Source organism: Rhea americana, unplaced genomic scaffold (genome assembly GCF_003343005.1).
Source record: "Rhea americana isolate MKP2758 unplaced genomic scaffold, rheAme1 scaffold_50, whole genome shotgun sequence".
In the NCBI taxonomy this organism is placed as follows: Eukaryota; Metazoa; Chordata; class Aves; order Rheiformes; family Rheidae; genus Rhea; species Rhea americana.
This window is the reverse complement of record NW_028186646.1, coordinates 1,582,010-1,595,394: the sequence shown is the minus strand read 5'-3', so window position 1 is coordinate 1,595,394 and position 13,385 is coordinate 1,582,010. Positions and strand designations below refer to the sequence as shown.

The window sequence follows — 13,385 nt, the reverse complement described above, 5'->3', positions numbered from 1 at the left end:
AAAAAAAAAAAAAAAAAAAAAAAAAAAAAAAAAAAAAAAAAAAAGCTAATATTTAGATTAGTCTTTTAAATACTGTAATTCCTTTTCTTATTCATGTTTCATTTCATTCCGAGTTTACTATGTGTATGAGGATTAAAACCAAATGAGAAACTTCCTATTAGTTTATAAGATTTTTTTAAGAGTAAAGTAGTGCTACAAACTAGGCTTTTTTTGAATTTTAGATACACAAGTGCAGCAAGCAAGTTCAGTAGCCTAAAGTAGTTCCAAGGCAGCACGAAGAGTACTGGTATTTAAAAGATGGTAAAACAAACCTGTTTACAATCATCACTATCAACACATGCTTCAACAGCTTAATAAGCAAAATTTCCATTAATATCAACAACAGTAATATTTACAATATATGATATCTTCCTCTGAGTTGCTTTTCCTGCTACACTTCTTGTTGCTCTGTAAAACAGGTGCAACAAGTTGACAACTATTGAAATGCTAACCAAGACAAGTCGTACCATGTTAAAGCTTCACAGAACTGCAAAGCCGCTCAAATTTTAGCCAGGAATCCTGCTGTGCTAGGCTACCTTTGGTCCAGGCAAGTGATTTAAGCCAGGACTCTGATCACACTTTTAGCGAGATTTGATTATAGTCAGTCTTTAGTACTTTCAGTTCAAATTTCACCCGAAAGCACCTTCTTTTGTAACAAAACACTTCTGGAAGACCACTTTGGAAGACAGAAAAAAAAATGACTCTTTTTTAGTAGGGCCTCTTCAACCCTCAGCAGCAGCAGCATTGAATCACTTTCTGTGATTAACATTCTTCTTTTTATTTCACTTAATCTTGAAAGAAAGCTACAACTAATTAAAAAAAAAATTCCATTTAAGTAGAGTCAGTTATCTCCTCAGACACGAACAGAAAACAATGAACCTGCCGTTACCTATAGGAGTAGAAAGTGAATATGCCGTTGTGACYGAGTTTAGCACCTCCACCATAAGCCCCTCCTTTCTCTCTGATTTCTCTATGCAGAAATTTAGCCGTCATCAACCGTGCAAGAATTCGAAGGCTGTAATGAGAAAATGGTAAGTTTGTCAATGGCAAAGCTGTTAAAGTAATTGGATGGCAGCAATATTTTCAACTTCCTCTAAAATTTGCAAAGATTGCCATTTAAAATGCATTCACTCTTGTAATCTACAGTAATAATGATAACATCAGTACATTTAGTAAGAGCTGAATAATGTAATATCATTTTAAGAGTAACACTGCTTTGGAACACTTGTTTTTTATATTTATTTCAGCTTCCTCAGTGAAATACAAAATCAGTCACCTAAACTTTGTTAAACAGAATAGCATAGTCAGCTCAGAGAGGTGAGTAGGCAGGCTTTTAGGTGAAAGCTAKGGGATAGTAAACCCTAGTTTCACAGTTGAAACACTTACTTTAAAAAAAAAAAGTACATTTCTAGATCCAGCCATGCAAAGATTGCTCTTGTAAAGAATCCGTCACAAATAAGCTGCGAAGTATTTTTTTACTGATACACCACATTTGCAGTGTTCAGCCTGTAACTTTCAATTTTGTGTTGTGCTATACAATGTGTGTGGTAGCTGACTGTTGATTCTGCTTCCTACCTTGCATAGTCTGGAGCAGTGTAGGGAACTGTTCGAATGCATTCCCCAATATAGTTGACTGGGAAGGAAAGTACAAAATGGGTCTTCATCTGGCATGGTTTGAAAGTAGGATCCTAGGAGGAAAGTACATTATTGCCACAGTTAGCAGAGATGAGACAATTTGTCCATTTGATAAAAAAGCCAAAGTTGAGAACTATGAAATTAGGCCGGACATACAGACACACAGGAAACAACGGCTTAAGCCGCCACTTGATCAATATTGCAACCAATGATGTTTAGCATATGCCCATATTGATAATGCTGCATAAATCAAACATGAACATATAATTATCTTGGGAAATTAAAGTTCATGGATACGTATGTACATCAGCTGCCCATCCTCATACAACAGCTTCTCAGTTGTGCAATTCTTAGTACCACCAGACAAAGAGTTTGATTATTTTGCAGTATCTTTACTTTGAATGGACTGAGTGTTCCTAAATCTCCATTTCTGCACCCAGATAAGTGCATGGTCATCACATCATACTTGACTCAATTTTAAATATTGAAACCAAATTCAGAAACTGAATTCCACAAAAAATACAGAAATTGTTTTATGAACAGCTTTATGAATTTCAGCAATCCTYTGCAATATATTCAGTTCCTCCTTACACTCCCACTTCAGTATTTCGTCTTTCTTTTATTTCCAGACCCCTGCAGCACCTCGCCTCTCCACCTGTCTCACACACACATGCTTGTGTTTGCTTGCTTAAGTGTGAGCAGAGCCTTGGACACCTTTAATATCTTTTATGACTCCATYTCAACACTCCCAAGCTCTTTCCTAATTTCAGAGACATGCTTTCCAGCACCCAGATCCTGATATCTCTGGCTGATTGGGCCAAGGACAGTAGCATATGCACAACAGATCTGCAAGCAAAACCCTGGGCTGAGTTCTCCCTGTTTTCTTCTCAGTGGGAAGCTCAGGGTATACTGTACTGGGCTACTCTCCTGTAGCCAAATTTTCACAGAATTATCACTGATGATTTCCTGTCAGATGTCATTAAAATTCAAAATAACATAGGAAGGCATGAAAGGAAAGGAGGGAGTGAACTGGGAATGACACTACACAAGTGTAGTTCTGGAAGAAACTAGGATAAAAATAAAATAAGCATCACTTACAACAGGCAGCATTAARTGTATACTTGTCTGCATGCATGGATGTGAAGTTAGTTAAACAATCTTAAAACAGAACTGAAGGGAAGATAACCAAAAGATCACAGAAGGATGAAGAAGTTTGATGGATAGTTTTGAGAAACAATTCAGTAAAAGTGTAGAACTACAGAGTACATTATGTTTCAGTGGCATGCTTCTAAACACAGAAATTGCAATGGCTGAAGATGGACCATTAATATCAATAACAACTCAGTAACATAAATATCCCCAAACTATACTTACATTAATTAGTTTCCTTGTGATCTGCAAAGAATTAAGCATATCACATCCCACAGGTTTGATGTCTGAAGATTTCTGCAAGAGATATAGCCCTTGTGTTAAAAAATGATTTAACAATTCCAGTACAACTGAGGAACTACGTTACGCACTATTTCCCTTTAGCCAACATTTCAAGGAAAACTCAGCTAATGAAGAAATTACAGGTTTATGTAACAGAGAAAGGCAGAATTGCCTTTTCCTCAACCCATGCAAAAGCAGTCACCTCAAGGCAAGACTGGACTGCTGATCTTATTGTCTATTTTACAGAGTGAAAGAAACCTTTAAAACAAAATATATAGCACCTTAAGACAGAGGTGAATTTTGCAAGTTTCTTTGGATATCTTTGTATGGAAAAGGCGTTTGAGTTTAAATGAGTTTCTCCTGATAGCACAGTGGTCTTTACACAACAGTAAGATCAAATTCAACATTATTTATCACACTAGTCACAAATGGAAGTAATTTCCTACCTCAATCACATGAGGACGGACAGGTTTTCTCTCTTTTTTACTTTTAGTTATGCACTTTATGAATTTCTCTACTTCTTTAGATGCTTCTGATATCTGCTGAGGTGCAGCATTTACTGAACATCTGTTAAAAATACATTTTGAATGCTTCAATAGGTTTTTGTGTTTTGGGACAGACCATTATATTTTGTACCACTTTGCCTTCCTGAATACTTTGTATTAAATCATCCCAGTGTCAGCTCTATGGTCATTGATAATCATAATGCATGAATAAAGCAGGAAAGTACTCACAATCCAGTACAAGACAGAGAGARACAGGGAGAGACAGGGAGAGAGCCCACCATGGTCCAACTAGTTTTCTTTTGCTTGCTCCAAAATGACTTCAGAGCTTCCTAAACATTTGCAGTAATTTCAACCACATAGTCCTGTCCTAGGCATATAAATCAGTTGTGAAAAATATTTGTGTCTCATAAAGAAACTGTAATGCCCTCCTCTATAGTCTGTCTTTGCAGACACACCTACCAGGGTTTAGAACTGTACAGATATTTGAATAATTTTATTCATCATTTTATTCCATCATTTTGTTCTTCACAAAACAATACCTCGTAACTTAATTTGCTGCACTTTGAACAAACCTATTTCTGGAACTAATGTGTCTGATGCTAAGCACTAAAGCTCCCTCTTACTTTTTCTAATATATACCTACAGCAAATTTCAGAATGTCACTATTTTCCTTTCAGGAGAAAAAAAAAACAAAACAAAACTATATTCAACTGTTTTACAACACTRTTTTTCTCTTGGACATCTTTCAAGATGAAGGGCATGGCAGGGAAGAAGGCAGAGCACTGACAGAATCTTTTTGCCAAATCTCACAGGACATCTTGTGAGCTTTTAGTACAATAGTTATATCTGAAATTAGTCTAATTTTCTTATATTTATTAAAATAAAACAGAAAAAAAACATAACTACCACCAACTTTTTAAGCAAGGAGAATTAATAACATTTGATAGTTGTTCCATAGATCTCTGTCTCCCATTTCACAAGACCCCAGGGCTCGAATAAGCACATACAGAAATGCCCCTTCACAGGTCAAAGCCTCTCTGAATAAAATGCCCCTTTTGTACTTAGCTGGAACTTGCCTGATATTGTCACTATTTAATAAATACTTCTTAATGCGTGGTAGTTTGCGTAGTACTGGTTTAATATCAGACATTTCTGCTATTCTCTTCATCAGTTTCACCTGTGTGCAAGGGAAAGGAAGAAAAAACAGAGATGAAGCCATTAGATGAAATTAGCAAAAATGAGGACAGTAACTCCAAAGTGGATGATTTGGGCCTCRTTTAAAAGATGCCATTTACTTTTTACCTGATCCATCCCATTGAACATTTCTTGCAGTTCTCCAGAAGGWGTAAGGTTTCTGCTGGCTCTAATAGATGCATATAAATGCCCACAATCAGGAATTCCATTCGACAGCTCCTGGGCGGTCTTCTTAACCAGTACTCTAAAATGTTCTTCCTCCTCAAACCGAGGGCTGAAAAGGAGTAGAAATAACATTTTTATTGCTATAGAACAGATTCTTAGTAATACACAGAATAACAAGTTTCCCCAGGTCTCACACAAAAGCACACCAATTCTATAAACAGCTTTAGACAGTCAATTCTCCACTCAAATTATATAGTCATGCAAAGGTTGGAATATTTAGGTTTAGAAATTGAGTCACTCAAAGACACAAAAACATCTTCAAAACAGGATCTCTAAGAAGGGGTAAAAGGTTGAGGGAGAAGGAAAAACAGTCCCAAGACACATTCACAAAATGAAAGAAATCTAATATACTGTACTTGTTAAATATTTCACTCCATAAATGCATCATGTCTGGCAGATTTCTGTCCAAGCACAGAGATGAAAAGAGCACACCCTAAAGGAAAAACAACACACACACACAAAAAAAATGTTCACAGATAAGACAACCAAAACAATGGTCTGAGAAACACACAATAACCTGTTATGAAAGTGATGCTGTGGTGCCAACCTAATACTTCACATCACAAAACCACTTTAATGCAGGCAGTGCTACTAAAATCAGAGCAGACACAAAATGTAGTTGAACATTGCACAAACAAAGCCTGCCAATTCCTCCTTCACAAGCATTAGTACAGGAATAGGCTTTCTCACATTTCATGTACAGCATAAAAAACAAAAAACAAGAAAAAAAACCCACACTGTTCTGGGGATGCAGGCTTTCTGCAAGAAAGAGTCCCCTTGATCCAATTCTGGATTCCATGGGGAGCAAACCACAGCAGCAGTAGACCCCAGCAGTTAGAAAAAAAAAACTTAAGAGAAACTGCTAGGATTGTTCTGCCCAACACTAAGACCTAACAATCTTGCAAACTTTGAATGTCTCTGAACCACATTGACAGCATGCACGTTAATAGCAATCTCTTGATGTATAATGCTATACTATTCTGTCCTGTTCCTCTTTTTTTCCCTAAAGGTTTTTTGCAGTTTCAAGGCTGTGGTAACAGATGTTTATAAAACACTGCCTTAAAATGTATAGCTATGTGAATTATTCCCCTTAAAATCAAACATCAAGTTACTGTAATCCTCAAATCTGTATTTTCCACAAAAAAACACGACTCCTTTTCATGAGCTAAGTTTCCAGTGCACACTATCTAACCCTCTACCTGGAAGCCATGACTGACCCTTAACAACAGAGTTGTTATTGTAGTGCAATAGCATGAATTTTATGATTAATTTACCTGTTCATACGCATCCAGGTGTGAATCATCTGGAATGATATGTGGGCTGACAGACATCCCACCTGTTTTTAGCTCTATTTTCTGGGCTTGTTCCCTGTAATCAAGAGCTCCACATCCCATCCTGTGAAAAATAATTAGAGCTTTATTTTCATTTTCAGTGTATGGCAAAACCAGGACCCATACACTATTTGCAAAGGAGGCTATATAGGCCTTCTATTAATTTAACAACTAAATAATTTGGCACATTATCAAAAAATAATACTTCACAATTTACAAAAAGAAAAAAAGCCAGGAAATATACAAAGCTATTCAATTAAAACTCACTGTTAATTCAAAATAACAGATTAGAAAGTATACTTTATGTACAGGTTCACTACCTGTATATCCATGTGGCACTAGAGAAATACTATTACATAAGCTATTATCACAGCAGAAATAACAGATCCACTTTCCTCCTGGCCCAGGTTACTTGTTCTTCCCTAAGCCCCGCCCTCTGATGGGACAGGCATTTCTGTGACTATGTGGCAAAACACCAATCCAAGCAAAAAAAAAAAATAAATAAATAAAATAAAATAAAATTCTGCCAGGTTATTTTTCAGATCAATTTATCAATCTATTTTGGGAATATATGTTTTGACACAGAGGAACAAGGCAATGTGGAGAGCAAAGGAGAAAATGGAAAGAGTTGGCTAGCTAAAGGAGGTGAGGAGGAGGAAGTGCTGTTTTATCAGATCTGCAGGACATTGAGGCCTCAGCATTCCCCTTCTGTAATAAAGGAGCTGCTGAAATCATTATATGCAATAGTTCACYAAGGTATTCTCTATCGATATTACTTCAGAAAGCTGTATTACATCCTACTAGCGTAGCTTCTAGCAAAGCGAATCACTCACTTTGTAATGACGTTGCAAAAAAGTGGCACATATGGTTTGAGCTCCTCTGGAAGCGTGTTCAAGCTGGAAACAGCTCTGAAATACACTACCCCATTGGTTGGTTGAGCACAGTACTGGACAGGAACTTCATCAGCTATAAATAAAAAAACATAAATAAAAAAGCAAAAAAACAAACAACAGTTTCCTATTAGAAGCACACAAAAGCAAAACCATTCCTCAAAAGATCTGCGTATTAGTTACTTTTTGTGGGCATTGTAATGCCAYTTCATGATTAAACTTTGGATATTGTACTGAGTGCTAGACTGAAGATTTTTTCATTTTTGTCCATGGTAAAGTAATGGATAATTACAAAGTTTAAAGAGAAAATTCTGTTGATTGAGGACATATTTTAGATTTTAAAGAGGTAATGTTCAAATAATGAAACGGTAATTTATTTTTGAAAAAATGAAGAAGTTTATCTTGTATTTTCACCTTCTTCCTCTCAAAGTTGAGAGGAGAAGATTGCCACACTGTACATTCTGTTCTAGAACAGGATATTAGAATATTCACAGAAATGGATCATTTTAGCATCAAAATTATACAGTACTTGAGACTTGCTGGTAACTTTCGCAGAAAAGTGCCTGTTATCTATCTTAAAGTATCTCACAGTATCATAATCTACCTTCAAGTATCTTATCTTCCTTAAACTATCTTACAAAGCAATATTGCCTGTAAGATTTTGCCAGAACTTTAACAAAATTGACAGCTACAATTTCTTGCTTGCCAGCAATCCAGAAAATAGCCTCTGGCCAAACAGGGAGAATTATAAGTTATAACGGATGCCATATTTTTCCCAGCTCCTGTGTATCATATGGTTAAAATACACAGGGATGGCCAGCAATAACAACAGCTCCCTGTATAAGTTGCCCAGAGTGCTGTATCCTGGATAAAGATTAAGTCTTTGGAAGATCTGGAGGTTGCTCAAGAGCAACTGAGCATAAAACCCAAGAGACTGCTCTGGCTGTAGAGTAGGACAGACAGTGAGAAAGCAGGTGGCGGAGAGTTTCCATCTGGAGGGCTACTACCAGGCTCCTGCAAAGGAGCAGGCCTGCAGCTGCAGAACAGCCCCACATCGCCCCTCAGAGGCGATGGCAGGAACCATCTACAGATCCAGATTCCTCTGGTCTACCACACTGAAGAGGTGGTAGACTAGAAGAAAAGGACCATCACCAAGGTCTGTAAGCTGGCAAGGGCTTCACTTTTGGATCTTCTTATTTACTCTTGCCCAACGGATTCTAGATGTGTTTAAAAMATTATTTTATTCCAATCTATAATCTGAAGCTGAATAAAAGATGGCTTTAGAAACTGGAAGCTGGCTTGTCTTTAACAGGCTAACTTTTGAGACCAGGGAAGGGAGCTAGGTGGTCAGGGCTTCCACTTGGCACACAGCGCAATCATGGTTGCATTTATGGTATTGTATTTATCTTGTCAGAGCACCCTCAATTTTGACAAATACATAAATACAACCAGCRCAGGCCAAAATTACTGCCAAGTCCATAGTGAAAGTTTTGCTTTCCCACAAACTCTTTCCCTGTTTACTGTTCCGCCTCAGTGTTCTTGTTCACRACTTAGCATGTACATACACTATGTTACAGTCTGCTAAAAAGAGCAAAAATTGGACAAACAGACAGATAACAATCGAATAGCACTGCTCCCTTCAGGGAGAAACACTGGTTACACCAACCTGCAAGTGCTGTCTCCAGCACTGTGAATGGGATTTGGGGCTCAATGTCAGACACTTTTAAAGCTGGGAGACAAGAGGTATCCTCAGGCTTGCTTTGAAGAGCAATTAATTCCAAACCTAAYAAGGAAAGCAGAGTGCTTGTACATATCTAGCTTTTAGTGAAATGCTGTCAAAACCTACTGAGGTGACACAGATCAGAAAAAATACAAGTTAAAATCTAGCATTTATCTTCAACAGTTCTTTCACATAATTTACTGAAACAATTCTGCAGATCATCATGCTGTAACAGCAAACAGAATATATTATCTTTCCAAATTCTTCTTCTAGTCTCACTTTAATATTCTTTTCACAGTAAAACAYCGACCTTGAAGAAATGGTCCTGCYAGCCTGACATGCTACCCAGCTCTGTGAACAGCACAAAGAAGCTACACTGATGCAGCTACATCTTTTATTTAATTTTATATTTCTGCTTCCATTGGATTCTGGCTGGTTGCTCTAAGAACTCTCAAACTCTTTTTCATAAGCAGAAAACTTAACCTGAAAAATTCCCCTCTGCAAAATACTATAGCTTCAGTACATTAACTCTACTTCTCTATAAATATTTCTGTGAATACTTGAATTTCAGTCTTCCTACAACTAGATCATTGTTTTCCCAAACTGACATGACTGCCTTCCAAGTTTAAGTAAGTTACTGATCAGAGTAAGTCACAAAAACACTATTCTGTAGTTTTCTTTTTAAGCAGAAAGTATAACAAGTATACAATTAAAAATATGAGCAACCTAGGTGCATAGACCAAACCTTTTCACATGCCCAAAAGTAAACAGCTTTATGGTAGATAGTGTATATCTTGCACTTAGCACAAGCTAACAGAGGAAAGAGTAAGCAGATTAATGTTTTTAAACAATTTTCCTTCTGCACTACTTGAAACTTTGATCATTCTATTTTTGAGTGTTTAAACTAATGGAATACACCAATTATAGTTCAGTGTGACCACTACACTGCGTAACCCCATAACACATACTTACAAACTAAAAAAAAAAACCAACCAACCAAACAAACAAACAAAAAAAACTTTCAGAATAAATGCTGGAAAATGCCTAATCTATCAAAGAGCATAAAATATTATCTGCTCACAAGCTATATAACTGACTGAAATTTTAAATAGTTATCCAAATTAAAAGTAAAACAAAGGATGTTAACCTTTCTCAAAGATTTGTTTTTTTTCTTCTCCAGAAAGAGCACTGATCTTCTGTTTCAGTTTTTCTGCTTCCCTTTTTGCTTGTTTGTCATAGTAGGCTTCCTCTGGACTCATTGACAGAGTCAATCTGTGTGGATTATCCTACAGACATATCCCAAAACAAGTTATTATTAATTTTGAGAGCTACTTCTGTCTTCTCCTGTCTTCTCCTGTGATTATTGCTTCACCAAGTAGATAAAAACAGCCCATACACTTGCCTTGCATATCATCAAAGAATCAATTTAAACTCCTAACTTAATACAGAACAGTCTTCTGCTGGGTAGGGGAGGGAGGCACAAGAAMAAGCAAGAACAATCTTCAGTGAAATTTTAGTAGAGTCAGAATCCCTTAACAGAACACAGTACTCATTAGTTTGATTAAATCAAAGTTAAACAATTGTGTAKAAAGCTATAGAGCAGCATGACAGAAGTTATATCTGGATAATGTTCCAAGATRAGGAATCTAGTAAAATACAGGAGGGTTTCGCTAATCTCTCTCAACCTGCCCAAGCTTGAGTGCACAGAGATCCCACATGATGTAAAGTGTGCATGCCTTATCCTGCTCAGAAACACCTTATACCATTTTCACTGCCAGAGAACTCCAYGAATTATGCAAGTGCCACAACATCTGTTAAATTTCTTTTGGTTTATACTATACCATGGAATTTTAATCACAAAATTACTCAAGCTGCTTCCATCTTTTATAATACTGGGAGACTAAGGAGAGTTGCCCATTTCAAAGCAGGAGTCAAAAAGTTTCAGCAGTATCCGTCACTGAGAGAGACTGCCTGTAATTTGGGACAATTTAATTGGATTCCCTATTTTTAAAAGAGTTTCTCCCCTCTGTAGTTATACAGAAAGACTACAAAAACCCAGCTAACTACAGAGCTGAAGAGTGAAATGTACAATTAGCAAAGCATAGTCAAATAGACAGAGTAAACAGCATTCTCCCCRTTGCTTCTAGCCTTTCTGCTTTATTAAACTCCAGGCACAACGTATAAGAATACATAACTTTCTGATATAAGAACACCCAACTATTCTCATCACTTTCTATCCTGAATTGTATTTTTGTCTTAACCTCCACAGTAGAATTACATTGTTAAGGATATTCTCAAAAACCTTGTATTACATTTCTTCACTACAAAAACCAAAAGCTTAATAGCTCCCTACTACTTTCAGACACTAGYAACATCTTTAGGAAAGCAAAGTTTAATTATGTTGATTCTCAAAGGCAACAGGAGACTCCAACACTTACCCTTTATTAAATCAGGTTGACCTACAATAGATCTGCCCTTCAAAACAGTATTAACAATTCAATTGAAAAAACAAAAAAAATCCCACACTTTTGTACTGCTATCACTGGAATCTACTTCTTTTTTTTCTGGCACTAGCTAATACACAGCTTCAGAACTATCAAGTGACATCACACCTTAAATGTTCTCAAACCTTCAAGCACTCCAGTGGAAGGGAAAGAGAGGRAACTAAAATGAACAGAAAGAAATGAGCACTGATGGCAAAATTCAGACAGCAGTTCAATGAACAGGTAAAGCACCACAGCAACATTATCATAACCAAATCATTCTCAAAGGATAAAAGACATCTTGCTATGTGTACACTAAGAACATGTAACTAGGTCTATAATTCTCTGGCCATGTCTTAGCTTCTTTTTGGGAAAATGCCATTGCCYATCTGCCCTTCCCTCCCACGTGAAGAAAACTTGAGTACAAAGTTCAGAAAGGAGCTCTGTACATGCAACACAGGCTCTCTGTTCCACATGATGAGGGATGGGAACTGTGGGGAACACTGCAGAGAGCACCATCTCCACAGCTTCTGTACGCTGAGCAAAAAGGGTTGCTATAGCATCAGATATTACAGATCAGTAAAACATTAGCATTTTATCAACACTCTGAAACACTCTATATATGTTTCCAAATGTCTAACTATCTGATTTTTCCAATTYTGAAAAGTTTTCACTTTAATCATTTAAAATTAGTATGTTCCATTCAAAAGTGCTGCTGTTCATCTACATGAAYAATAGTTATGAGAAAAAAGCCTTGAATTTAATTTTAAATTCAAAACTGATTTAAAAATTAATATCATTGACWTTTTTCTGTAAGTTTTCCTACCTTAAAATAAGTTTCAACTTTTTCCTGAAGAAATCTGGGATTCTCTTTAAGGCACTGCCTGAACTGAGAGACTTTATCTGCAATCTTCAGAAGCTCCACTGGATCCCCATCTTGATTCCAGCAGGATGCTATATACTGAATGGGTAAGAATAATCAGGTAAGCAGGACAATCTATACATACATACATACATATACACACACACACACACACACACACACACACACACATTAGCACCACCTGCGATCCAAAACCACCTTATTTATAGTTTAATGGGAGACAAGCATGTAATACCTAATGAACAGGCTCACTATTTTTTTTTCTTTTTGTGTCAGTGTTTATGTCTGTGTCTGTATTCTGGAAATCTATTATAAAATTCTTTTTTTCCTCCCCATTTCCCCTCATATAAAATAAATCCATTTATCAACTCAAAGAAGGAAGAAAGGAACAGAAGGTGGAAACAAAGCAGTACACCTGGTAACATTTTATATTATTCTGTCAGTCAGTTGAAGTTATATATAAATAAGGAAACTAAAGCATGGAATATAGATGAAACATTGTAGAAATAAGATACTGGATAATGAGCAATATTCCCACGGCACTTCTTTTGGAAAGATTTTACTCTTTAGAGTTTGAGATTAGTAAGCTTGCTCACACGAAWCATTGCAAGATGCTACTGAAAGTTCTTCAAACACATATCTAGCTATTAAAGTCTTATCCTCATTTCTGTTTTGTGTGAACATTGGAAAAAAAACACAATCCAAAGATATTTGAAACAGCCCTTAAAAGCACATAAAAAAAAATGTCTGAGAAGTACTAAAACTACCTTTTCTGATCTCTGTAACTACAAGCAGGTATCATAAACCTATCAAACCTATCAAACTTCTCCAGTACTATCTCGCATTTGAGAAAATTCCCTGGTATGTTTTAAGGAATACTATTTTCTTAGAATACACTCAAGTTAATTCTCTTGAAATAGTCCCTCCCTATTTGAGGATTTTATTGCGTCATTATAACAGCTCAGTGCTGATTCTCACTAAGCTCTTCACAGAAGAGAACATGTCTGAAAAATTTAGCACTGGAAGATAAAGAGGTAACTCTAGTATA

General features: G+C 36.5%; 1 protein-coding gene across 1 annotated transcript in view; it reads right to left on the bottom strand.

Moving 5' to 3' along the window:
- The window catches only part of PITRM1 (pitrilysin metallopeptidase 1), a 27,183-nt gene that overhangs the window by 2,931 nt on the left and 10,867 nt on the right, over window positions 1-13,385 (bottom strand). Inside the window, exons 13-24 of the mRNA XM_085317670.1 lie at window positions 12,281-12,415; window positions 10,119-10,257; window positions 8,918-9,034; window positions 7,195-7,327; window positions 6,305-6,425; window positions 5,387-5,463; window positions 4,914-5,079; window positions 4,688-4,788; window positions 3,552-3,672; window positions 3,049-3,120; window positions 1,615-1,727; window positions 912-1,054 (exon numbers count right to left, since the gene is read on the bottom strand). Coding sequence (XP_085173796.1) covers window positions 925-1,054; window positions 1,615-1,727; window positions 3,049-3,120; window positions 3,552-3,672; window positions 4,688-4,788; window positions 4,914-5,079; window positions 5,387-5,463; window positions 6,305-6,425; window positions 7,195-7,327; window positions 8,918-9,034; window positions 10,119-10,257; window positions 12,281-12,415 — 1,425 coding nt within the window. The 3' untranslated portion in view covers window positions 912-924. The remainder of the gene's footprint in view (window positions 1-911; window positions 1,055-1,614; window positions 1,728-3,048; window positions 3,121-3,551; window positions 3,673-4,687; window positions 4,789-4,913; window positions 5,080-5,386; window positions 5,464-6,304; window positions 6,426-7,194; window positions 7,328-8,917; window positions 9,035-10,118; window positions 10,258-12,280; window positions 12,416-13,385) is intronic.